Below are 27,566 nucleotides of genomic sequence, written 5' to 3'. Positions count from 1 at the left end.
TCGAAGTCGTAACCAGAAGGGAGGACAATAGCAAAGAACAAGAGCGCTCCGTGGTCTCGGCAATGGCCGACCTCCGTTCCCCTCTTATTTATGAGGCACGCAACGCCACTTCAGGAACGTTTTAACGAACGAACGGTTCTCTTTTATAACAGCGGTTGCTCGTACAAATTAAGTACCTTTCTTCCGATAATAAACGTCCGCCGGTAATTTAGAGATTTAGAAATTGTGCTGCTACCGCTGGCTGTCGGGCCGCGAACAACAGGGAACGCGAGTGCTGGTAATGACGTCCTTTCTTCTTCCCGATGAATTCATTCCGTGTTGCGATTCACGTGTCGCCTTGCTCTCTAGCCTCTGTTTATCGCGTGTTCTATTACAGGGCGCGATGCAGGGCTCGATACCACGGCTGAATGAAGCCCCCGGACAACACAATTACGCTGTCCAACAAATTTTAACTCTTTTCCGCGAGCTCCAATAACCGGTGTTGTGTCAAACACATTTTGCGCGACATTCCTCTTGTACTGGATCGCGCACCTGAAACAGACCACGTAGATTATAACCCTCGGATAGTTCGTACAACTGTACAATTGAAAATGTTTAGGACTCTTCGTTTTTGTCAATTTTTTGAAACCTATTTTTCGGGGTACTTCTCGCAGACACATTCGTTTTCCCCTTGTTTCTAATGGACTAACTAGACTGTGGATTTTTACGCAAATTAAAACTGTTCAATTTTTTCACGAATGCAGAAAAATCAATCCCAGAGATTCTCACAAAATCAGTGTAATTTAATGAATGAAACCGAAACTAGCAAGTAAAAATGTATTATAGGGGATGCTGTCTTAACCCTTTTGAATTCTAAAGATCCGATAATATATAAAGGATATGTCACAATAAAAATGAATTTCTAAACCTGGGCAAAAATCACTGTCAGTCATATGTGACTGACGTGGCAGTTAACGTGTTAATCCAATCGTCAGGAACTGAGTAATTAAACGATGAGTTTTATATTCGGGATCAAAGTAGACCCGATAGGCTCCATTGTAGGAAGGTTAAAGAATTTTGCAAGTGATTTCATTGCTGGAAACGCAGTTTCATAAAATTATTGTACGAAGAAATGTATTAAAAAATGTTGAAAAGAAAATGGTTATCTGGAATGGGTCTAGCCAAAATATGACAAGCCAATGTTTTGTCCAGTTTGACACATAACACAGTTTATTCGCATACAAGAAATGAAGTAGATAGTATAGAACACTGTCTGCAAGTTTGAAATTCACCTTTTATGTACAATATACAATCCAATAAGGAGAAGAATTTTAAAAAAATATATAATGCAGCCAAATGCATATAACGGTCACATTCAGACGAGGCCGGACCCGCTCAAGAGGATAATTCCCATTCTAGGTCGATCAGACTGCGTTCCCCAAATAAGTGGATGCATAGTAGGCAATCTCATTGGCTATGCCGTTACCATTATCGATTCGTGATACGAGTCAGTATCACGACCGGCTGGACACGCGTCGGTGATCCGGCAGCGGCGATGCCCTATAGAGACATCACTATAATAATTGTCGATGGAGAGTAGCAGGATCCTGGACCCTGCAGTTTCCCTGGAACCTCTTAAAATTCTCGCAGGAACGAGGGAACGCGTCCACTGGACCGAATCGTCCGCGGTGCTCCGAGGCAGCTAATTTTCTTCTCTCTCTCTCTCTCTCTCTCTCTCTTCCTCGTAGATCGTGTACGAGCAGCGGCGGGCTTTTAATTGACCCACGAATCGCACGCTATCATTCAGATCTAAGCGATCGTGGCAATGACCCGGTGACCGTAATGATCACGTAACGATCGACCACCGGTGAGTTAGATGAGATAACGAGCCGCGATATCTGGAATCCGAGTTCGTGCAACCGTGAGCGCCGACTGATTCCACCGGGGGGAATCGCAGCCGAAGATAGCCGTTGCACCAGACAGTGCATTTCCGCAGATGCTATCTCATGTGAAACAGATCAGCGAAGGAACGGATCGGATCGGATCGCCGGTGCAGCCTGCTCGAAACCGGCTACGTGTTTCGATCAATTCCAGAGGGAGAGAGAGAGAGAGAGAGTGAGAGAGAAGCAGCATGCTGTCGTCGAAATTGATTCCTCCGAGCAGCGACACGAGAACGCTCGTTTTCGAAATCTTCGTTAATTAATCTAATCGGGGATGGCCGCATCCGTCCCGTACCGACCGCGCACACCGACGAATCAATACGGCTATTTGTCAGTGTCGTATCGGATCCACGCTAGCTTATTGCCAATATCAGATAACCATCTCGAGGCGTTTAATTATGTCCGCTCGGCGATGCTTCATCCGGACGGTCAGCCGTGCACATAGTCGCTTTTGTCGATGCATCTCGCGTTCGAGAACGCCGGAAGACGATGGGATCATGCTGATGGGAATGCGATTTCGGCGAACTAGGCCACCCGGAACTGAGAAATCGCATCGAACTTTGGGCCCGACAAGAGTTAGTCGTCTGCGCGACGAACCGGAATTTTTGTTGCGACGCGAAATAGTACGCTTCAAACCCGTAAAAATGGTACGGTTATTATGAATTTTGTTACCTCGTTTTCTACTTCTTCAAACGATTAAACACATACTCGCTTCTGTTTCTCGAAAATTCTGCTCTCGAGAACGGTTTAATTAAATTGCGCGTTCAGCCACGAATCTCAACGTTTAACTCGTACTTAATCACGCGGCTATAAAGTTCAATTAGCCGAGCACAAAGAGTTATTAATTCTCCAGCAAAGTCGGAGCCCGTGGCCATAAAAATACCGCGGTAAACTCCTTAACGGTACAGTCGCTCGTGAACCGCATCTTCCCGAGTTATTGGCGTGTTTTAGTCGCGGGTATAGCGTTTGCAAATTCCCCCGTGTCGGGTAACTCGAACAAGTTTTTCTTCGAGTCCCCGGGACTGTTTGCGTTCGATCGGGAGTAGTTCGGCTCCGGAGTAGCTATTAGCTACCGTAACACACTGCGACACGCGCAGGCCTCGTTCGACTACGACCGGTGTTCACGTTATAAGAATAATATTGGGAATAGAAAGGATCGGCGCGGTGTCGTATTAGAACGATGTGATTATTAGCCTCGCGACAGCCGAGCCGGGGTAGGATAAATATTGAACCGACTCCTCCGGCGGAATTCATTTGAATAAACACCGAGTGATTATCGGCTCCGACCGGGAAGCAATCTCGCGGTATGCTCGGCTTTCCAGCCGAGTCGATTTGCTCCTGTTGAAAAGGATACACCGCGCGGAGACCCCGAGGACATTGTAGAGGCGATAACTGGACGGTATACCAGGTAGAAAGTCGCTAACAAGTGGCTACACGCGTGTCAAATTAGTTTTGAGAAGGGCGGAAGGAAACACCGCTGGCTAAACACCATCTAATTCCAATTAGTATTTACAACGTCGTAGCTTCTGTTTGTGCTTCACGTTGACAACTCTCTCGCCCGCGTATGGAATTATTCCTTTGGACCAAACTGGAATTAAATAGGAATTAAATAGGAATTAAATAGGAATTTTTAGATGTTACAGTGATTTAAGTTTCTCCTTTGAACAGCTCCTCAACAAATTTTAATCACCCTGACAACTACGTATGGAATTATTTGTCCAGCTCCGAAAAATTAATTTTTAGAAACCACTTTGAGTGTATGACAATTTTTCAAGTTAGGAAGGAAACACCGCTGGCTAAACACGATCTAATTCCAATTAGTATTTACAACGTCGTAGCTTCTGTTTGTGCTTCACGTTGACAACTCTCTCGCCCGCGTATGGAATTATTCCTTTGGATCAAACTGGAATTAAATAGGAATTTCCAGATGTTACAGTGATTTAAGTTTCTCCTTTGAACAGCTCCTCAACAAATTTTAATCACCCTGACAACTACGTATGGAATTATTTGTCCAGCTCCGAAAAATTAATTTTTAGAAACCACTTTGATTTTATGACAATTTTTCAAGTTAGGAAGGAAACACCGCTGGCTAAACACGATCTAATTCCAATTAGTATTTACAACGTCGTAGCTTCTGTTTGTGCTTCACGTTGACAACTCTCTCGCCCGCGTATGGAATTATTTCTTTGGATCAAACTGGAATTAAATAGGAATTAAATAGGAATTTTCAGATGTTACAGTGATTTAAGTTTCTCCTTTGAACAGCTCCTCAACAAATTTCAATCACCCTGTCGACTACGTATCGAATTATTTGTCCAGCTCCGAAAAATAAATTTTTAGAAATCACTTTGATTTTATGACGATTTTTCAAGTTACTCGACTGGTTGTCAAACAGTAAAGTGACTGAACATTGATGTGCGTGTTTTATAAAAATGAGAAGATTGAATTTATTTAGGTTTTAGAAAAATGGAATGCATTCAATCATTTCACAGGGAAGCGTCTTTTGACCTTGATAGGTTTAGCATTGAGTTCCTCCTTTAAACGGAGGCAGACTTAACCTTTTTGTGTGCTTGGTATTTTTATTATTTGTCCAATGAATCTTCTGTCTCAGAAGCGCTTCGGATCGCATCAGGTTTCTTCTGGGGAGAGGTATTATAGTCGAAGAAACGCGATCGGGATCCGTACGTTATTATTCCGGCCGCTATTAGCAAATTAATCTTCGTTATTGCGAGTCCCTGAGCGACCATGCGCGATTCGACCGCCAAAGAAAACCGCGGCCAACTATTTGCTTCTGGTAACAGCCGATTATTCATAATTTTTAATTCCCCCGCGTCGCCGGCTACAACTCCTAATGACTGCCGTTCTCGACTGTGCTCTCGACTGTGCTCTCGACTGTCTCGGAGACGCGATCGATTTAGAGGTCGAACCGTGTGTTTCGTTCGAGGCAATCGGTAACATTCTCGTTAGTGTGATTTATTGTGAAAAAACCGGTGCAAGTTGTGTACCTACGAGACTCGCGTGCACGCCTATCTATTTCCTGCTGATCGCGGACGTGATTTCATTAGCATTTGATTGATCAACAGGGGAGGGACCGGTGAACTATAATTGAATCCCTGGACAACCGTTATGGCAACTATTATTTCTGCTCGATAACGCGTAGAAACCATTCTCGAAAAGTTCCGCACCAGAATAAAAACGAAATTAGATATTATTCTTTAGTTCACCTAGACCTTTCTGATTTTCTACTTCATGTTCTCAAACATTGTCTTTCATTTTGCGGTTCATTTTTCACTCTCATTTATCCGTATATATTTATTTATTCGAAAATAAAAGGTCCCTCACTTGACGCGTTGACTATCGTGTTACTGATATATACCTAGACGATTGCACTATTTGATCAGATTGAAAAATTAATTCTTACTAATTCTTATTAACTCTTGAATGCCGAAGGACTACTCGGTATCATAAATTTTAACTTCTCAGTCTTTGTTTCACTAAATAAATTACTTTGAACGGTCGTGGCTGTCGATTTAGCAAAGTGTTAAAGAAGAGAAAGAAACGTCCACGTACCGGTTTGTCATAATCGAGGTAGCAAATTATAAGTTTGCGCAAAGATTCTCAAGCAAGGCTGGCACGAACGGATATAGCTCGTAGACCCCGTGCATCACGATCGGGGGTCTCGGACGTGGGGCGTAGATCTCGAAAGACGGCCGTGCGTACGCATAGATCACAGCGGATCCATAGAAATAGGAGTCTCAGCACGGTTGACATTCAAATGTACCGTACGGCCCCGGTGGGCAGCGTCGTCTACAGGAAGTCGTGAGTGTCGGTGTCTCTTAGGCACACGATCGGTCCCGGGGAACCTGTTTGATTGAACAAAAATGTCGTCCGCGATGAAAAGAGTCGGCGGGGAACAGTAATCGCCGAGTCGTAGGAGTAACGGGTACTCGGTGGTGCTCCAGGGAAGGGAGGGGAGGGTAGGGGCAAAGGAAGATAGCGGAGGATGAGGATGAGGAGGAGGAGGAAGAAACCTTGTTGAAAAAGAGGAACGAAGCCGAAGGTAAAACGGCGAGGACGTAGACGGCGCGGAACGGGAATCGGTCGGTTCGTACGGTGACCGGCAGGGTCAGCTTTTTACCGGTGTATCGGTGGAGAAGGACTTTTTCCGAACGGGATCGGCGTCGGCATCGAAACTAATGGCGGAATATAGATATGGCGCCGGTGTGTATCGGCGGTGTCCTAAGAAAAGCCGATTAAAACGGCCGCGGAGAGCGCGGCGCACCTTTTTCACCGTCGGTGTCGGTGGCGGCGCGCCGCTACAGAAAGAGTTGGGATCCCTCTATAAGGAAGCACGCGGGGCCCCCGGACGCCGCGGACACGCACCGGACAATGAGCGTGTGCCGCACTGGAAATGACATTTCACCGCCTGCCTGCCCGTGGCCGTGGCAGATCGAAACGAGCCGGTGGAGAAGGGGACCAACCAGAGAGACACCGGTAGAAGAACTACCCGGCTTGCTCGTTATTGCTACCCGCTGATCCACCGTCTTCCGAAGACACCGACTTCTGTCGGACGCCGGCCGCCTCTGCGAATTTCCGCGATCACGGCCAATAGGAAACTCTAAGGGCCTCGAGCGGCCAGCCATGATCATCAAACGTGGAGGATGAACATGTTAACGGTACCTCGGCCACTTGCTTCATGGCGCTCTCTATTTGTCCTGGCTGATGGTGGGTGGCCTTTGAAGAGGCTGCAACTTTTTCGGTGGCCGATGGTGTCTGACGCACGACCGCTTTTTTTTTTAACACGTTATCTACTCGCGGTTATTCCACAATTTTTTAATGCATGCTCCATGCCTAACATGGACAGCAATAGAAACTTCAATCACAAACCAACAATTTCGGTTTGGATCATTGTGTGAAAGAAGATTTTTCAGCTTCCTTTTGGTAGAGCATAATTGTTGAAAAGCAGAAGAAAGATTTAGATCCAGAAATATATAAATAAAAATTGTGATCAAAATCCTTTAGGAAAATTTCCAAGTGCATTCTATTCAATGTCCTATGATAATGACCTCGTTTTCCATCGAGACTCCAAGCTGATCGACAGGCCCAAGTCAGAACCAATGGTCGAGAGCCGAGTTTGAGATATAGTGACCTCGGGGAGGTGTAGCAGGCTAAGCTCAGAGCCGCGGGGTAGAAGAGGAGCCCTGTAATCCAGTGAGCTGACGACGAGCACCGTGTCCCAGGGTTCTAGGTAGTTAGCTCCCGGCTAACGGTCAGAAAGAGCCATCATCGGCACCGGGTACATACGGTCGAACATCTGTTCGAGGATCCCCGTTTATGATGGTTGCAAGCAACAAACGATGTCCGAGAGAGACTAACCGTGGTCCACACGGCTGCTTGATCCCTGCCTACTTCGATGGTCAGCCGGATAGTCTGTTACATCGGCGATCATTCTTCTTTTTCGTCCGCAACGGGTCTTTCGCGGTTCATGCTCGAACCACCACACGCAACCCGGAGGGAGGGAGGCTGTAATTGCGTGACTTTTAGCAGCGTAATCCACCAGGTTCGGTTCCCGATTAGAGTTACCGAGTCACCTTCGCCAATTAGCGATTACACGGCGACTTAGCGCCGCGCGTCCCGCGATGCTCCCTTCTCGTCCGTTGAGCCGCCTCGGGACGATAATTGGAACGTAATTCCGAAACGCCTAATCCCGGTGCTGCTCACCGCGCCGGCCAAGGTGACTGTTAGTGCCTATGTAGGGAGAGCACCGTTTTAGCCGAGGGTAATTAATCAACCGGTTGCGTTGGCCAGTTATCGATCGCATTGTCGATCGTCGGTCACGGTATCCGAGCGTAACAAGATTATTGTCCTCGGCGATCGTTGCGTCTTGATTAAGTCCCGCGGACGCCGGCCGATTTGCATAAAAACCGCCGATCGATCCCGTTCGCTCGCCGACCGCACCGACCATTAATCACGATCGCCTTTTTTCTCTTTCTTTTTTTTTTTTCTCCACGACGCCGACGACCGACTTCAATTAATTTCGATATCATAATTATAGAAATCCTGTCGCGAGAGCAGCTGAACGGGCGCCGCGATTTTTGCGTAATTTTTGGGGCATGCGGAAGAGAATTTTTGGAACACCTGTTGGTCGTTAGAGTTTCAGGCTAATTAATTCTGATGGGATTGAATTAAACATTAAATTGCCTGATTAGAGGCCGGTAATCGTTCTTTAATGACTGTCGATGTAACTACTCCGGGATTTAGCGAAACTTTAGAGAAATTAAAAGATTCAATTTATTTAGACGTAGGATTTTTTTTTAAATAAATATAATAGTATATAAGAAATTAAATATAAATTTCTTCTGGTCTTCTGATCCTTTTACTGTTTTGAATTGCATCAACTTGTTTTTATAACGATTGCATAAATGATCTACAGTCTAATTATTCAAGCATTCATCTAATGAGTCAACCATTTCTCATGAAACGTCTTTAATTAGTCCCTTTTGCGGTCGCTTCCGTTACCGAACGCGTTCGCGAGCCATTTTATGACATAAGTTATTTAATGTAAAAGTGAGTGTGTATTATTTTTTTGTTTTATCTTTTTGGTTTCATTTCTTTCGTTTCTTTCATAAATATATTTATTAGGATCAAGATTAAAATTAATAGCAGACTAAGATCTTGAATATCTTTTCAGAAGAAAGGCAAGCCTGCGTTCGTCGTAAATCCACAATAACCCTGAACGTTACCATTCAATGAAGAAACAGCCATATTTATTAAATTGCAGAATATTTATGCACCTCCAGTTTGCCTGCTCTACACATAAGATTATCTATAAAATTTTGTTGTTTCCTACGTCAAAAAATTCTTTACGCTTCTTCTGATTAAGCATTATATTCCTAAGCACTATGATTCCTTATACATTGTTAAAATTTCGTTCCACGTTGTATGTTAAGAAATGTTATAAAACTGTGTGGCACCGTACTGGTATATTTCAATTCTGGCAGCGTGTAAAAGTGTGTTTTCGGTAGCACCTGGTTAGGCTACACGGACACCGGACAACGGCTATAAATGTTTCTTAATATGTACTCTAATTAGATAGCTGTGGGGAGAAGCCGATCCTGAGACCCGCTTAGATCCGTGTCTGTATACTAATGCGCACGTATACGGCCCGGATCGATTCGTTCTGGGGAGAAAGTAGATTCAGTTAGACAGACCACCTAATTTCATGGGGAATTTACAATTTGCAGTCGGCGTAGCACTTAGCCCCTATTATTGATTACCCGGTCGATCGTCAATATCGGCTACCATCAGGGCTAAATCCGGTGTGGTAGATCGAATCACTTGCTATCGGAGCTTGTTGCCCTATCCACGCGAATGGCAGCGAGCAACTACCTACCGGTAATTCGATTTTGACATTAAGGAACCTGTTACGACAATACTCTGAAACTAGGGGGTATAGTCCAATGCCAACTCTGCTTACGCTTTCTTTGAGAAATCCACGAAAATCCCATAAAATGTTCCTCCTTCGATTTATACTTTTCGTACGTCAAGAGTAAAATCAAATTGCGTTAATCTCTATTGAATTCTGAAATATAATAAAAAGAAATTCAATTTTATAACATTTTAATGTGTTATTTAATTTCAATTTAATAAAATTTAATAAAAAAAGAGTGTAAAATCATATTGTCCATAAAAATGTACAATCGTATATAGATTCAGTCTTATTATTATTATGCTGGATACTCCATCGCTTAATATCGTTTCCTAATTTTTCAACTTACCAATTTCATCCAGTCGCATGCTGACAGTGATTTTTGACTAGGTTTAGAAATTCATTTTTATTGTGACATCCAGATAAACAGAATTTTATTAGTATCTTTAGAATCCAGAAGGGTTAAGACAGCAATCCCTACAATACATTTAAAATGTCTAGTTTTGCTTTCATTAATTAAATTACTCTAATTTTGTGAGAATCTCTGGAATTGACTTTTACCACTTAACGTGTTAAAGCAGTATAGCGCCACAACGTCCTGCAAAGAAGTTAGAGTATTTATGTTGGATAGGAACATTTTTAGTGATATTCACGAACCAGTTTCGTTATAAGGCTGTCCAGCAGTCACCGCTAACCAGATTTTCAGCCCGTCGAAATCAATGAGTCGCGCACGCAAGTTTACAAGCGAGTAATTAGCCGAGGGGTGATGAAGTTCGCGGCGGGTATCCCGACACGAATGAAACTCTCGTTGAATTAGTGCCACCGCGGGGGAAGAGTTTCATAAACGCCGGTAGCTGATCGTTCGAGTATATCGATGGCTATCTGTTTTTCCTCTCTCGTTCCGTCTCTGTCGCTCCGACGCGGCCGCGTGCATTATGCTTATGAAGTGCCTTCGTGCGTGACTTATTTTCCTAAAGGCTTCTGCTCGGCTCTAACACGGGACACTGGATTCATGTACTTAGGTTAATACGACCGAGCGAAATTGCGTTTGATGTTTGAATTATCGCGACCGTTTCATTTTCGTATTGCTCGCCCATTTTCATATTGCATACACACAGTTTGTGCATTGTCGCGTCCTGCGGGCTACTTAATCTTGCAAATGTGATGCTGAATTTTATTGGCTGATATTCGCTTGCAGAGAATAATAAATATTTCTTAACAACGTCTCTTGTTCGGCGAGAGGCCAGATGACTTGCGCGCTAACTAATAAAGTAACGTAATCAACTGCGGACATTTATTTGGGGATTGGAAGTGAAATTCATATCTGATTTTTTATTTATGGTATTTTTTAACTAATCGGCCGAAAATAAGTAAACTTTTCTTCCCAACTTCCCTGGAAATTGTTACAAACTTTTTATATTTCCCTTTCAAAATAGACTCAGTCCCAGCACGAAAAACTAAAAACATTTCTCACTTTTTGTGCTTCGATCACTGTGATAGACATACAATATGTATGACATTTATAGTATAAGTGACATTTATACAATAAATAGTCAGCAGAATTTAACTTACAAAAAAACACTTGTACTTTAAGAAAATCTGTTTACATCCTAAAATGTCATACTCCCATATAGTCAATAGTTATCCCGAAAAAAATTTTTTAAACGCATTCGTTTTCACTATCGACATACTTGAAGCCGTCAACCCTTTCCGGTGCTATGTCGACCCTTTCGCACCGATAATTACTTATTTCGCTGATTTGGAATGCCACAATTTCAAGGCATGTAACAGCTATTCTACGTAGGCTAGTAAAGTTACATATGGGAATATGATAAAATGATACGAAGTTGAAGCGAGTTTTAAAGTAAAAGAATGGAAACAGTCGGGACCGCAGAGGGTGAATGGTCGGATCTATGGAACCGGTGGGGAAGTGACGTGATCGCGAGCATTTTCGATGGATCTTTTACGAACGCAGGATGATATAATCGCGGGATCATAGCGGAACAGGCGGTGGTTGGAGCGTGACGGATTCCGAGGTCGGTCTCCGCCGGTATTCTTCGTGGCTCCAACGAATCTGGTATGCCATAAGGCAGCGTGGCGCATGAAAGAGGTACACGCCCAGCCGCATCTCTCTGGACCATGGTCCGTGGCTATTCATACGCAGTCGTGGCATAATGCGTTGCCCACACGAAGGCCGTCTCCTCGTCGCGTCTCGTCTCGTCTCTTCTCGTGTCTCGTGTGGGTGAGAACCTCACGCACAAGTATATTCCGTTCGGCGCTTCCTGCTCGCTTAATCAATGACATCTTTAAGCGGCCAGACGAATGGCAAAACCGAGATGGCGAAACTCCGCGCGGTCTACGGGCCCGGTCTTTCAAAGCCGCGCGTCTTTCTCCTGGACGCGTGCCCTCTCTCGCCTCGCGAAAGCCGGCGTTACCTACCTGCATCCACCTAGAAATCATTCACTATGACGAGCGTTCCCTTTCTTGACGCGACGCAACAATAATTAGCGCGCGCGGTGCGCCACGGTTTTAAACATTCGGGCAATGACACATCGCGCCGGGTCACCGGGGCCGACCACGATGATCGATATTTTCCAACGATGGGCCACGATTGTCTCTCTGATTGCTCAATGCCGTGAAAGTCGCTGGGCGGCGCGGCTGGAGCGTGAGAGTACCCTGCTGATTAGGCGATCGTGTGCGAGCCGTTTCGCGAGATTATGATGTCTGTTATGGAATTTTAGAGACGCATTTACCGTGCAGAGATCGGGGGATTTTTGTGTGAAACTGGAGGCACGGGGATTCTTTTGAATCTCATGTCAAGTGGAAAAGGGGTTGGCAAACTAGGGGTTGAAAAACACCTCGCAACCAACCGCGAAACCCCATCGCCGAGACGATCGTTGCAATTAGCCGGATGCACCGGCCGACTCCGAACTCCCCCGGTGCATCCCTGTCTCGTGACTTTCACCGACACAGTCGCGGCACGTAAGTGGACGCGTTGCATATGCATCTGCTTGCACCCACGTACACCCGCGTTGCGCGCGCGTTGCGCGCGGACGCTCGTACAGCTAGCGATGCAGGCATCTTTATTGCACGGTATATTCACACTAGGCGTAATATCTCAGCGCGCGGACGGTGCGTATAATCAATGACATCTTTACGAGGGGCGCGATAAGCCGGTGCATTCCGGTGAAAGGAGGATGCATCGGGAAAGAACGCGCGTCTCGACGGAGGAAGACAGGAGAGGGTGGCGTCGAGGGGACAGCAGGGAGTGGTCCGGCGCGTTGCATGATAAATCCGTTGCAGCTTAATTCGCATCAGCTGTGTAACATCGGCTCGAATTCTTGTCGAGCCGCGATGCACTTCGAGGGCCCGTCCGGTCCCTGCCCTCGTTCCATCCCCATCGCGAGTTACCCCCCTCCCCTCTCTCTCTCTTTCTCTCCCGTTCCTCTCGATCATCTGCCGTCCCCGTTTCGTCCCCGTGAGACTCGAGATCAAGCGATGATGTCACGAGGCGTGTCTCGTATCGCGAAACGTGCCCGGCATTTTTTTATCCCGCTGCTTCTTCCTCCTCCGTTTCTTTTTTCGCTCCTTTTATCATCGACCGGTTAGGTCCGCTCGCTTGTGCAACGAGAATCGCAATGCAGAGGGCGGTTTTCAAGATCAATGCACCCGGATCAGTGGGTCATGGTGGAACTGTTTCATCGACAGACATAGATTTCGCTCTTCGTGCACTTTTATTTTTGTCCTTTAAAATCGAAGAGAAATTCACTGTTTGCGCTCGAACCTATTTCAAGCTACATCCTGCAGACCGACCAGTCTGACCTGGAATATTTTCAGTGCTTCCGATCCTTTCAGTTTATGTATTTAAATAGACTGTACAGTCAGTCGCAAGATATCACGATTAGTAATTAGGACATTGATTGTGGGACATTTTTAGAAGTCCCTATAACTTTAAAACAACGCTATAGATAACAGAAGTAGTATGTCAATATAACAAGTATGTGTGTTGCCGATCTGTCGCAATAATATTAGGGCTACCCATAAGTAATCAATTATTTGCAAAGAATTTGTTTTGCCTTTAGTTCTGTACCGGTCGTTCAAGAGGAAACACGTATTCTTTTACAGTCTTCGATAAAGCAGCCTGTGTTCAAAGTATTCTAAAAAGTATAATTTTTTCTTACAACCCTGTAATAAAATTACGACATCCATACCTTCCGAAGATCATATTCGTCATTGCATACTTTTTCATTTTCATGCGGGATTTAATGCAACGGTAACAACAAAGACAATTTGCGATGTTTATGGAGATGTATTGAAGGTCAACAAGTGTCAACGTTGGTTCAGAAGGTTTGCTGCTGGTGATTATGATCTCTCTGACAGGCCTCGAAGTGGACGACCAGTTGAATTTGATAATGACACCCTAAAATCTCTAGTGGAAGCTGATCCAAAATTAAGTATACAAGAATTATCGAGAAGCCTTGGGACCACATGGTCAACTATACAAAGGCACCTACGCGAAATGGGAAAGGCATATAGGCAAGGAATATGGGTACCGCATCAATTATCTGAGATCAACAAGAATATTCGTCGATCAATTTGCACTTCATTGCTATCCAGATTTCGTAGAGATCCATTTCTTAGCAGAATCGTTACCGGAGATGAAAAATGGATTCTTTATGATGACATAAAGCGTTCCAAGCTATGGCTTTCTGCAAATCAAACCGCAAATATCAACCCTTAAACCTAGCTTATCACTTAGAAAGGTGTTACTGTGCATTTGGTGGAATTGTCGTGGCATAATTCACTTTGAGTTGTTGAAACCTGAAGAAACAGTTACTGCTGAGTTGTATTGTCAGTAATTACAACGACTGTATTCAGTACTATTGAGAAAGACGGCATCTTTAGTCCACAGGAAAAGTGTAATACTGCAAATTGACTTGATTGCGATGGGATGTTTTACCGCACCCCCCGTACTCACCGGATATTGCTCCCTGTAACTATCATATTTTCAGATCTCTGGAGCATTATTTAAGAAATAAAACATTCACTTCTGTAGAAGATGTAAGGAGGCACCTTGAGTCATATTTTGCTTGACGAATCCTGGATTTCTATAGGAGGGGGATTGAAAAGTTGCAGGAAAGATGGCAAACTATCCTTGATAATAATAGAGATTATATAATAAATTAAGAAATAAAATCTTGAATTTACTACAGTTTGTTTTAGATTTCAAAATAATTGATTACTTATGGGTCCCCCTAATAATTACAAATATATTACATTATTTCACTCGAATGCTCGTTCTCGACGTGCAACTTACAAAATTTCGTGCAAGCACGGGTCGAAGGGGTCGATTTTCTTCGGACAGATTCGCGCGGAGCTCATCTTCCCTGTAAAATAAGTAATTTATTAAGCATGTCCGGTGAAAGGTAGAAAGCTACCGTCTCCTCCGATCGTCGAAAAAGAAATATTGATTGCGTAACGCGGCGGCGTCGGCCGCGCAAGATGAAAGTTCGAATCGCGGCGTAGGTAGCCGGGATCGATTTTTCGCAAAAGCGGCGCGCGCGATGGTGTCTAGGTTCGCGAGCAACGACCACCATCGGAGTTCCACGACCCCGGTTAATTGAATTCGATCCGGCGGCGCTGGGTTGAAAAACGTCGGGCGCAGATGTCGCCGCAAAAAGCGAATGAAAGTCGCGAACTGTGATACGGAGGTGAGAAAAAAGGTTCGGTGACCGATGGAAATTATTGCGAGGGCAGCTGGACAGTCCCAGTATGGTCCGCCATGTTGTTTTAGCGGTTTCAGAAGTTCATTCGTGCACGGAGACACGGATTAATCCCTCGTCCTATTATAACGCGTCAGACTCGTCATGAATATTTCAAACAAAGTCTGACAAATGTGAATGTTATGCCTTTCTTTTTGGACGAGGTAAAATTCGTTTTGTGATCAATAGATAGCGGATTTTATGCGTTTGTGACAAAAATGAGTAGGTGTAATTCAAAACAATGAAAACATTAGAAGAATTTGAAAATGCTGTTACATTATTTTCGACCTATTAAACATGCTAAGGAAGAAAATAAATTTCTATTTCACTCCTGTTTGTTGAAAATTAGGAAGAAAATTTTGATTTTCTATGAAGATCCGCTATCCAATGATCAATATTTAAGCATTGAAGTACAGCCGTACAAGAACATAAATTTTCTGGGATCGTGGAGTGATTAATGTATTGCTTAACACCGACTGCCAAACTAGAAACCTTAAAAATTCCATACAATCAAAGTAAGTTATTCAATGAAATAAAAATTGAAAAAAATTAAATGTATGATATAGAGTAGTCCTCCAAATTTCTTGCATTTTACAGATCCTAATAAAGTTTGGTACAATGAATATAATAACGTAAAAATTCATTTTAAAGCCTGGACGAACATATCCATTTATATATTAATATTTTCAACATATAAGAAGAGTTTGACATCTGAATTATTCTATATAAATAATTATGTGTTCTGACTTGTTCTTTATTTGATTCGTTTGATCGAATAATTTTTGCCAAGATCAGTAGAATGCTATCGAACGCTGTAGAAAATCTTCAATTGTCGAACACGCTTTTCTCTCCAACAATTCTGCCCGGTATTCTTCCGCTTAGGCACGGTAGAACTGCGGACAGTAAAATCCTGATTTGGGCCCACTGTCTACCGGGCCCGGTCGAATTAGCGCTTCCATCTTCGACGATGGGTCCCGGGGAGCTTTTATTTCGCTCGTCTCGCTTAACGAGCGTCACCCAATCCGAATAAGGAGACGAACGACCGATGTCATAAACATTCCCCGGTGCTCGAATTGAGCCGTCCGCAACTCGGTGGTTCCGTATTCGATCGCGATTGACAGTTCCGTAAAAAGGCCCGTCCGCAGCTGTAACGATCCGCGCGCGAAGACGTACGATTCCGCTTCGCGGAACCGTGCCTCTAATTTGCTCCCGCGTCATCGAAATACTGGGCCGTCGGCCCCGCCATGGGCCTTCCTTCCCGGGAACTCGATACCATCGGAATTTAACAGAGGGCCCAACCTTCTTTCGGTACCCCCCCCCCCATTGGTTAACACGTTCGCCACCGGTGACGTCTTTTTACGTCATACGCGATTTACCACCTGGACTCTGTTCCACTCTGTTCGACTCCGATTTAAAGCCCGCTAATGATTCGCTTTTTACCCACCGTCGTCTCTTGCTTCGGGTCTTTATTAGGTTTGTTTCTTCTCGCGACCTGATTATGGTTTCTTATTAGTTGGTAATTGCGGAGAAATGTTCGGATGGTTTTAAAGAGCTCTTGGACGATGGTTCTTCTGGATGCAGGTCATTTTTGTGAATTGTTTTCAAGGATTTTCTATTCGTTTCTACTTTGAGCCGTTTTAACAAATTGTAAAGCTCCACTAATCATTTAAACTTGGTGCTAAAAGATTGGAATTGGAATAGAACGCTGACGGAACTTCAAGTAAAACTAAAAAGTTTATTAAATGCTGGTTCAGAATTCAACTTCCAATTAAACCTGAACAGTCTCACCCTGTGAAACCGCAGTATTAGGAACCGCAATTCAATCTACGTGCCAGTTGCGCCGAATAAAAAATTCTCGATTGAACTGCACCCTCGTCGAAGAACAAATTCAAGTCTCAATACCAGGGCAATTTGCTCCGCGGCGAATAATTCGCGTAGGTAATACAAACGAGCTCGCGAATTTCATTTTCAATGGAACCTATAAATCTGCATCGAGACGTGGTCCCGTGAAAGGGCCGATGCATGGGTCGAGTGGAGGGGATATAAGGAATGGTAAATAAGGATAATGCCGCGTTCCGGAGGGCCCATGGATCGGGCCGTTTAATTTCGCCTCGATTAGGCTCCCGGACGACTCTCGAACCGATTTATCCGAGGTGAACGTTAATGAAGACAGTTCAGTCGTTCAGACACGTACGTGCCGGGATCACCTTTGCTCGTCGCCGTAAAAAGAAGCTGGCGGACGTATCCGTTTTACGCAACCAGGCCCGTCGTCATTTCCGAGCGTCGCATAATAACGACGTTTTATTGTCTTCGCGGAAAACATTCGCGCTTGTTCACGCCGTCGCGTCGCGAGGTATAATGATATGGGTGGAACTCGCGACTCGTGCTAATGCATGTTTCATCTCTCCTTTTTTTCTCGCCGTGATGCGTCTCGCGAGCATCGCACCCGGAGTTTTTCGAGTTTAATCTTTCGGAACAATTCTGTTCGCTGCAATGTTAGCTCCGAGTATCACTCGATTCAGATAGCTCTGCGATAATTGGACTGTGGATCTCCGCGCGGAATGAAGATTTTCTGCATCGATTGCGAGGGCAGGAGGGTAGAACAGAAGTTCGTTTCTTCCTCCAGGAATTTTAATAAGTTGAGAATGGTCGAGCCAGATTTTACCGGAACCGTAAAGTCTGCTACAAAAGTTTCCGAAGTCCTGGAATTACAGCTGCCGGCGGATCCACGGAATGCTAATCAGATGATACCGAGTTCGCAGAACTTAACAAGGTGACTGCGGTCTCGAGGAACCACAAACAGCCATAATCGGGCTCGCGGAACCTCAGACAATAGGTGTCACAGTCGAGGAAGTCCAAATAGTCGAGATTAGACTTGTAAATCCCCTAACTGTCGATGTGGGACTCGGGTAACCACAACTAGTCAAGCACTCCGTTCGTCTTCAGACGTCGATGTAAAACTTTCAGACACTTGGGAGGCTAATGAATCTAGAAAGAATCTTATTAGAAGCTAGAAAGAAACTTATGGGAACCTAGAATCATTAAATGCCTCTAATCGTTGTCTTGATTTTTGGGACCTTTGAGTTATGTCTGGAGCCTTCTTGGACTTCTCTAGTTGATCCTGAAGGCTTGTGTTAACCGTGTAAGGTCTCGGCGGAACGATGTCGATTAGTATTCTCGAGTATTATCAGCATTTGCTGTTCCAGAGAGCCAGTCTAAACTATTTGCAGATTCTGAGCACTAGTATCCTCTGAAAATCGTTCTTGCATCCTGAAAGTCCTTTCAATCCCTTGTATTTCTAGGATCTACTTCCTCAAACTCTACAATCACCTCATTCGCTTCTACAAACCTAACTCCACCCATTTAGCTGTCCGTCTACCGCCATCATACCAGAACTCCATTTCGGCAACTAAATTTTCCTGCCAGTGTTAACGAAGCTCGACGTAATCCACGGTCCACATTCGACGATCAGCCACAAGAAGTCTGACATATTCCTTAGGTCGTCGGGTATCAATGCCAGCCGAGGAAACTATTACGCGACGCATAATCGCGACGGTATTTTCAAGCAACGCCACTGTCGACCGAGAGCTACGAAACACTGGTAAAACATCGTGCAACGTTCAAGGCTGTGGCCGGCGTTTTACGAGGGTCCGCGTTAAAAATTGCTCTATAAACACCCTATCTACAGTAATGTCTACATCGGCTGTTAACCTAATCTCGCGCTCGTCGAGTTCTCCCGGCAGGGCTCGCCTCGGCAGGGCGTACGCGCACGCCGAGGCGATCGTAATAAAAAGGAACCGTGTATAATATATAATGGACCTATCTTCGTAATAACTTGTAGTTACTTCGGCCACGGTAGATCCCGCCGATAATTCCAAAGACAGCCATAAGCCCCGCCACGCTCGGCACCGCGAGAAGGGCAGGGCTTTCCTCGCTAATTTATTCCCCGTGTCCCGGGTCGAAGACGTTCGCGTCTCACAGGATTCTTTCGAAACGCTCCCGGACGTATCGTTTTCCCTCCGCGATTCTAATCTTCCGCCGATAAAATTGCGGGAGGAGCCGCCGGAGTATGCGCGGAATCCAAATGTCGGAGGTTGCGAGTCATGCGAGTGTCGAAACGCTGCTGCGAGCCTCGCGAATGTGGAACGCCCACAGCTTCTCAACCTTGATTTCGAAGCATGGTTGCTTTAACCCTGGATTGTTGAGCTGTCACCTGTCAGTTAGCTACCTTATCTGGGAAAGTAAATAATTTAGGATCAATAGGTGCCAGCAATGGCGCCAATATTTCCTAATCTGTGCGATCTTCCTTACGATTTTTGTATAGTTTTCTTTGAGCGTAAGATAGGCGCTTTGGTCCTCGGAAATCCAGGTCCGAATTCTCAGCCAACCCGTCTGAACGGCGGCGCAAGGTGCGCCCGGTTTCTCCCGGTTACGCAACAGTTAATTACCAGCCGAACTGTCGATTAGCGGCTAGCTGGAAGACTATCCGGCGCGGCGGTCCGATGATATTTTTTTGTCTTTTTTGTTTTCCATTACACGACTGACAAATGAAAGAGCGCGGTATCAATTTCCTAAGCCGACGGCTCATTAAAAGTTAACGATCATCGGTCGCGAACGTATTATTAGATTCATTAGAGGTCATTATCCATATTAAATTTTCTTAATTACGCTCGACCGGGCCCAATCGAGGCCCGTCGAGATGACACAGTTCGCACGTTCCCGGGCTCTCTTCCTCTTCCAACCGGAAAGGAAGACCCGTGTCCCCGCGAACAGGATTCTCGATCTTTTGCATATACATTGTCGGTTCGTTGGTGCGCATCCGACGATGTTACCAATCTTTCTCGATAGGCCATTTTTATCCCCGTAGCATTTGTAGTAATTAAATTAATTCCGCTGGGAGCCGTTCGGTCGCGGATTACCTGACGAATGATTGATGACCGTTATATTCTCATTACCAGTCGCTACTGTGGGAACATATGTAGGTATAATACACGGAGCCTATGCGGACGGTACGCATGTTCCTTATACATCTCGGGAGTACCGGCATCATTAAGAACAGTTTACTCGGTCTTTCATTAGTCATCGCGGATTTAATACGTCGTTTGATTTCATCCGTCCGAGCTCGAACAGACCGTCTTCCTTTCGTTCCTTTTTCGATGGAGGCCGCGCGCAGAGCCCCCCCCCCCCCCCTCCTCCTCCTCCTCCTGTTCCGCGAGACAAATCGTTGGAAACGATCAGAGCTCGGAAACCGTCCTAAACGAGTCCTTGTTAAAGCTTATTAACTCGGAATTGCGGGCCTTTCCACGCATCGAACCAGGATCCTCAAACGGCAGCGACCTGCGGTGAGACTATAGCGAATAGGACACACGATTTTCTCTTCTGTCTTTTTCGTTTTCAGTTGAGATTCTATTCAAGCACATATAATACAAATTTCTCTATTATAATTAGATTCCGGATTTTATGCATTTATGACAAAAATGGGTGGGCGTGTTTTAAAACGGTAAAAACGTTAGAAAAATTTTAAAAAGCTGTCACATTATTTGTAATCTATTAAACATATTAAGGAAGAAAATAAATTTCTATTTCGCTCCAGTTTGTTCCAATTTATCCGCAGTCTAATTATAATATATATACATATAATAAGAATTTCCAAGAAAAAATCCTGGACGTTTAAATAAATGTAATTTTGTACGTAAGCCACTGACATCAGCAAAGTCCCCGTTAGGTCCAGTCTTGAAGTTTCCAAATTTGAGTTTGGCCACGGAGAATCGAAACGGCGTGGTTGTCGGGTCTCGTGTCACCGGGCGCTGCATCCTCCTTAATTAGAAACGTGGGATAGCAAGGATATCGATGTTCCGGAGTGCGTCGTGACGCGCATGACATTACGATTTCATTGTTGCGGCCGAAACTACCGGCGACGCAGTTAGAAGCCCGTCCCCGGTCATGAATAACAAATGCGCGTAACGACGAGTTTCCTGAAAACGAGAACGCCGAGATGGGCGTGTCTCGCGTGACGAGCGTCGCTTTTTTGGAAACGGCTCGCCGCGTCTGGTTTCGCAATTCCACGTTCCCTCCGCAATACGGGCTGCGATTACGAATTGCTGCTCGACTGCCGCCGCAGAAACTCCAGTGACGCGAAAAAACAGTCAAAGAAAACGCTGCAGTAAGTTCGTTCATTCATTTAAAAAATTTTGTTCGGGTGCAGCAACAAGACTGATGCTAGATATATAGGTCTGACAATTATTTCGCTCTTTCTCAATTTGTATTCTAACGTTTTTGTTAGACCATTCGATTTGGCGTCTATGTTCTTGATAATGCCAGGAGACTTTATGATAGAATTGAAATAAGATACTCGTCGTCGAATGTTCCAGAGAATTTTTAAGTGAAAAAATTAAATTCTCAACGGTCAAATTAAATTCATAAGCACTCGAATTAAAAGGAAATTGATTGTGATAAATTTTGTGGACTCTTACATTTCTCAAGTCGCTGCATGATTTTTGGGGGAAATAGAAAATGGACGATTGAACTGTTTCTCGAGAAGGATCATTGCCGTGGACGTTTGGCGGTGAACGCGGGGTAGTTCGGGTCTGTCATTCGATTTGTTAGCTGGAACGTTAGAGTTCCACAGAGTTATCTCGCACACACGTATGAAGTTACATTATTAGCCGTGTATCGTGTTTCACGACGCGATACCGTTCGTTTTGCTGTATGAGAGGCGGCGGATCGAGGGCGGAGGGAGGCAGCTTTTCATTGTCGATATATGCTCGAGCATTCCCACGTTTCGTCAAGACATTACCTGGAAACAATCGCTCTCGGTGGTCGAACCAGCGCCGCTGTAAATCTGATCTTCCGTCCGTACTGTTCTGTAAATCCGATACAGACACGACTCCTCCGACTCCGGAGTACCTAGAATACAAAATGGCTGCTTCGCGCTGTCGCTGTCAATCGGCCGTTTGTTCCGGAGCACTCCGTCTTACTTTATGCTCGACAGTTTACACCGCTCACCTCATTGTTCCGCGAATAATTAACTTATCACGAGCCCAACGTTTCAATCCTGTCCGGTAGCAATCTACTTCTCGCAACGTCTATTTCTCAAATATTTCCAAATGATCCGCGGTTTGTCAGTCGCTGAAAATCATCGTCACGTTAGAAGAAATTGCGTGCTACAAATAGAAACTTGTGTGAAGTGTAAAAAAATTGGAATTAAATTATTAAATTTTTTGGAATTCAATTTCCCTGTTCGATCAATGGTCCCAGTAAATTAAAAATAAAATAAGACCGCAGTTACTATTGAATTTTTAATTTTACCATCTTCTGGAGACTGGTAGCCAACAGTTTAAAATAAATAAATGTAGCACATTTATTAAAACTGGAATAAATGAAGAAACAGTGTTTTCTCTTTCGTCCAAGCCATTAAAAAAATGATTTAATTTCGCTCGCACCGTTATTGACGTTGAAGAATCGCTTCCAATGTAGCAGAGATATTTCTCAATAAAAACAAAGTTGAGGGTAGAAGACTGCAGCTGGAGGATTCTGAATAATTGCTTGTTTGCGCAGTCCGTGTCCAGACAAGACAAAGTTGCGTCAAGAGCAACAGGACTCCGACGACGACGTCCTACAAAAATCGAATTCAACTTTGTGTTCGATGTCGCTCTCGCGTGCTGGCTGCCCATAAATCTTCTCAAACGGAGGGAAATACGCAAGTAATTAAACGCGACAGGCCAACACCGACGATGATCGTATAATTATCCGAGTCGCAAAAACGTAACGAAGACAAATTATCGTCTCGAATCCAGGCCCATGCGAAGTTACAGTTTCTTTAAATTATTGCGCTCGTGAACTCATCTCGCATTCTACTGCGAGCATACATTCCTCAAAGTCGGGCGATCATGCTTCTCGAAAAAGGAACGTGTCTCTCGAAACGTTTCAATTTGTCTGCCGAACGAAGCGAAAAACAGACCTAAGAAATGTTTTATCGTTTTTGACCGAAGTGGGGTTTCTCAGAATTGAAATCATTCCCTCGGAGATAAAAATTTTATGTACTGTTTAATTCCTCGGGTGTTCAACTTAATGAAGCCCGTGATACAAGACGTAAATTATGTGCAACCAAGCTGTAAATACAAGGAATAAATTCCTGTTTGATTCGCTCTCTCGCGAACCTTAAAAATGCGAATTAAAAATGCACAATGAAGATCTTCATCATCACGCGTTCCTCAGAAATGGTCGCACAGAAAATCCTGTTCTTTTTGCGACATTTGTTTGCGACATATGATTCCTTTCAAACATTTTCTTTTCTCGATGTATAGAAGGTGTTGATGTAAAGAAAAAATTTAACAACAGTTATAAACAATTTTGCGGCAAGTTTGTTTGACAAATGTCCACCGATCCGGAGGTGTAGATTCACCCCTAGGGCGAGTGACCATTAGTTTTTACACACCCTGTACAATCGATCATGCTAAAGGAACATGACATCTTGCACGATGTCCGAGCGGCCATAATCCGTTATCCTCGGACATTGATCACCGTCGGCGTGTTTCGGTAATGAAAATCGATGTCGTCGCATGTTCATCATCGGTTATGAATGTTATCGATCGTCGTGCCGATCGAAGGAAACTGGATAGCATCAACAGTGTAGACAAGTGGGCAGCACTCGGGTCACTCCGATCTCGTGGGAACTGGTCGTGATTAGTCTACGTCAATAGCAACGCTAGTTATGCTAATTGCGCGAGAGCAGTTCGGGCCCGGCTACCAGCGTCGAACGCTGCCATGCCGGAGATAAGCTAGGTACGAAGGTAGTACCTTTGGCTATCGATTTATCGGGGCTCACTCCCTCTAAGGGATTTCAGATCGGCGGCACGATCATGCGATTTAGATAGCTCCCTCTGCAACGCGTGAATTCCGTTTCTGGATTGCGGCCTCTTGTCCTGCGAAATTCTGCAACCTCTGATTCTCATCTCTTGGGCTATTTGCGCTCGGAGATTTTTCTCGCGTCGCCTACCACCATCCTCAACGCGTTTATTTATTTATTTATTATTTGTAGAAATATTTCATCACTGTATTTAAATGGGGTTTGGAACGAAATTGTATTATACTCAAAGCTTGGACTCATTTTAAGTGTCGTCTTTTTATATAATATTATGAATGGGGAACTGAACACATATTTTCTGTAAAAAAAAATCTGAAAATTGAGAACATTCTCTGAAAATTTTGGAAACATGTTTTCGTGACTGAATCTACTGCAATTAAGATGGCGCTACCTTCGATTCAAAACTCAATAAAGCAACCGAAAATATCGTATATAAAAATATGAGAATTCTGATTATGGTCGGTGATAAAAAGATTTGTGCTGTTTTTAGCTTCGTTATGAGTCTATTAAAATTACCTGTCAAATTTGATTTACGTTGACATAAAGCTGCTATAACAGTCAGTAGGAGTTGCAGCCTGTGGTAATGACTGTTAACAAAATATATAAATACATTTACTGTTTGTTTTTATCAGCTCTAACTTCGGTATTTCAATTTTTTACCAGGTCAATTGCTTTATTGCTGTTGATAGGAGAAATTAATGTGTAGCCTTGAAACTAAATATTTTGGTAACTAGACTTGCGGATGTCTGTGGAATTGTCAATTTTTGTAGACAAATTTTAAGGAAGTGGAATGACATGGAGTTTTATTTTTAGTGGGAATAGCTTTTGTAGATCCAAAATACATAAAAATCGTAGTAAATACTATCGTATTTTATGTTCTCGGATGTTTACATAATGTTCCGCAGTCTAGTGATAACTTCTACATGTTGCGCTTCAAAACGAACGCAATATTTGAAGATTAGCAAGACATTTTTGAACGTGAAAAAGAGACGTAAAAAGCTGGTTGAAGAAGTGCACATTTTTTTAACAGCACTTGACGTTCATGCAAAAGAATTTTTTAGTACAGTGTGCATTTATCAAGTTACGCAAATAACTTGTGTCACGTGAATGTATACGCGTGTGCAGATAAGTATGTTCTTGAGACCAACCAGTGCGTTATGAGAGCGACGTGCGCCGAGTATAGCGAGCTGAGAGTGCATCAAGAGTATAAGTAGCCTAACGAAAACCATAAGGAGAAAAGCTGAAATCTATTTTGCTGAAGAGCTCGCAGTTGAATTTCCCTCGGCGCACAGTTTATTAAATATCGTTAACGCAGACATATTACTGGTAATATTAGCTGCTAATATTCAACAATATTTCACTTCAATACGCGCAACGTCATAAGAAACACATCGCATATCCGGTCTTCACGTCTCACAGGATTAGAACCTTAAGTGCAATTATTTGTAGAGAGAAAATCTTCAATAATAAAAATTGTGCTGTAACCTTTGCTTTAACAATTTCGCTAAACTTTACCATTGCCCCCAAGCTTTTAGTACCTGCTGCATGTTATTCCATTAAAATACCAGTTCCGTAAAATTGCAAGAAATTACAAATTTCCGAGATATTCGCAGAAAACTTCCGTACTAGAATGTTGAATTCTGAATGTGCGCCTGTGACAAAGGCGAATATTTTCTGTAGTTACCTGTAGTTAGTTTATATTAGGGGGACCCATAAGTAATCGATTATTTTGAAATCTAAAACAAACTTTGTAGTAAATTCAAGTTTTTATTTATACTTGTTGACCTTCAATACATCTCCATAAACATCGCAAATTTTCTTTGTTGTTACCGTTGCATTAACACGTTGACTGCCATGTCTCCCATATGTGGGTGACGGAATTATTTGTCCAGGTTTTACAATGAATTTTCACGCTAATATATTCATTGTACCAAAGATTAGGATTTATAAAATGCAAGAAAGTTGGAGGACTACTCAATATCATACATTTAATTCTTTTCAGTTTTTATTTCATTAAATAACTTACTTTGATTTTATGGAATTTATGAGGTTTTTAGTTGGGCAGTCAAAGTGTTAAATCCCGCTTGAAAATGAAAAAGTATGCAATGACGAACATGATTCATTTTATTACGGGGTTGTAAAAGAAATTATACTTTTTAGAACATTTTGAATAGAGGCTGCTTTACCGAAAACTGTAAAAGAATACGCGTTTCCTCTTCAACGATCGGTACAGAACCAAAGGCAAAACAAATTCTTTGCAAATAATGGATATAATGGGCATAGTATCGTTGTGAAAATTTCGAGGGCTGCAGCGGGAGTGCACCGCGCGCGGAAGATGCGTGATCGATGCTCCGGATTAACGGTTGCACAAATTGTTCGTTGCAGGCGGCGGGACCGCCGGTGCAGCTGGAACCAGTGGACCTGTCCGTGAAAACTCCAGTGGTGTTGCAGGTGCCTCGGTACAGTCCAGCGGCTATAATTACCGCCGCTGCTAGAAGAATCCCTTCACCTTCGACAACGCCCACGCCGCCGCCACTCTCCATTTCTACCGGTGAGTAAAATTTAACGATGCAACCGCACGACTTTAACGATTCCAATCCTTTTTCCTACAAAAAGAAAAAAGAGGAAAACCGCGAACGCGAATACCCTCTTGAAAATCGACTCTGCAAATTTCTATTTTCGAAAGGTTAAAAGCGTGTAAATCATTCTATACCGCGCGCTGTATTAATAACGACGAGACTCTCTCAGCCGACACATGCTTCACCAGAAGTATCCAGCTTACTCGGATAACGTTCGTACTTTATAATCGACCGGACGGAGTCCTCGGACGTTCACTTTCACAGATTCGCGAACGGCGTTACCCGCTGCGAAATGATCATCCCGCTAAAGAGCTATCCGCAAGAAAGTAGTATCTCTGCAACCTTGCGTTTCGTCGCGGCCTGTCATTAGCAGTCCGCCGTTAGTCAGCGGGTAAAACAATTATTTCTACATCGCGATTCGCTAATCATACGCTCGCTTTATACGACAATTAACGGATATTAATGTTGCGGCAATGTTGCACAAGCCGGTGGCGCTCTGTCGTTCCGCTAACAAAGTGACAATTCTACATTCCGAAGTATTCTTTTATTTTATGGTGCCACCTTCATCCTTGATATTTCGAGATGATTCAAACGACACGTTTGCGTAGCATAAATATTTAATCTCCAATTAGTGGATCTTTTCGGAGAGAGAAAAAGTTTACTTAACATTTCGACATTCTGGCCACCTTTGATGGCACATTCTTATCATAATTACAAGTTTACAGGGTGTCCCTAAAATGTTGTATTTCCCTGGAAGGGGTGATCCCTGAGATAATTTGAAGCAACTTTTTCCTTTGCGAAAATGTTCTCCGCGGCTTCGTCGAGGAGTTATTAACGGAAAACGCGGACCAATCAGGGCGCAGCAACAGCGGACGGATTGCGACTCGGCGACAGGTGGCGCTGAGCGGGGCGTTGGTATTGGCCGAGCCGGAATCCGTCCGCTGTAGCCGCGCTCTGATTGGTCCGCGTTTTTCGTTAATAACTCCTTAACGGAGCCGCGGAGAATATTTT

The 27,566-nt window shown here is 43.9% G+C and overlaps 1 protein-coding gene across 2 annotated transcripts in view; it reads left to right on the top strand.

Annotated features, from left to right (window-relative positions):
• Window positions 1–27,566, top strand: part of LOC143353362 (uncharacterized) — a 487,736-nt gene that overhangs the window by 179,711 nt on the left and 280,459 nt on the right. For both annotated transcript variants that reach the window (XM_076786626.1, XM_076786625.1), the window contains one exon: window positions 26,362–26,527. In XM_076786626.1, the coding sequence (XP_076642741.1) occupies window positions 26,362–26,527 (166 nt within the window). The remainder of the gene's footprint in view (window positions 1–26,361; window positions 26,528–27,566) is intronic.

This window comes from Halictus rubicundus, chromosome 4 (assembly GCF_050948215.1).
Source record: "Halictus rubicundus isolate RS-2024b chromosome 4, iyHalRubi1_principal, whole genome shotgun sequence".
Lineage (NCBI taxonomy): Eukaryota > Metazoa > Arthropoda > Insecta > Hymenoptera > Halictidae > Halictus > Halictus rubicundus.
Note: the sequence above shows the minus strand (reverse complement) of the source record. Positions and strands in the feature narration are given on the sequence as shown.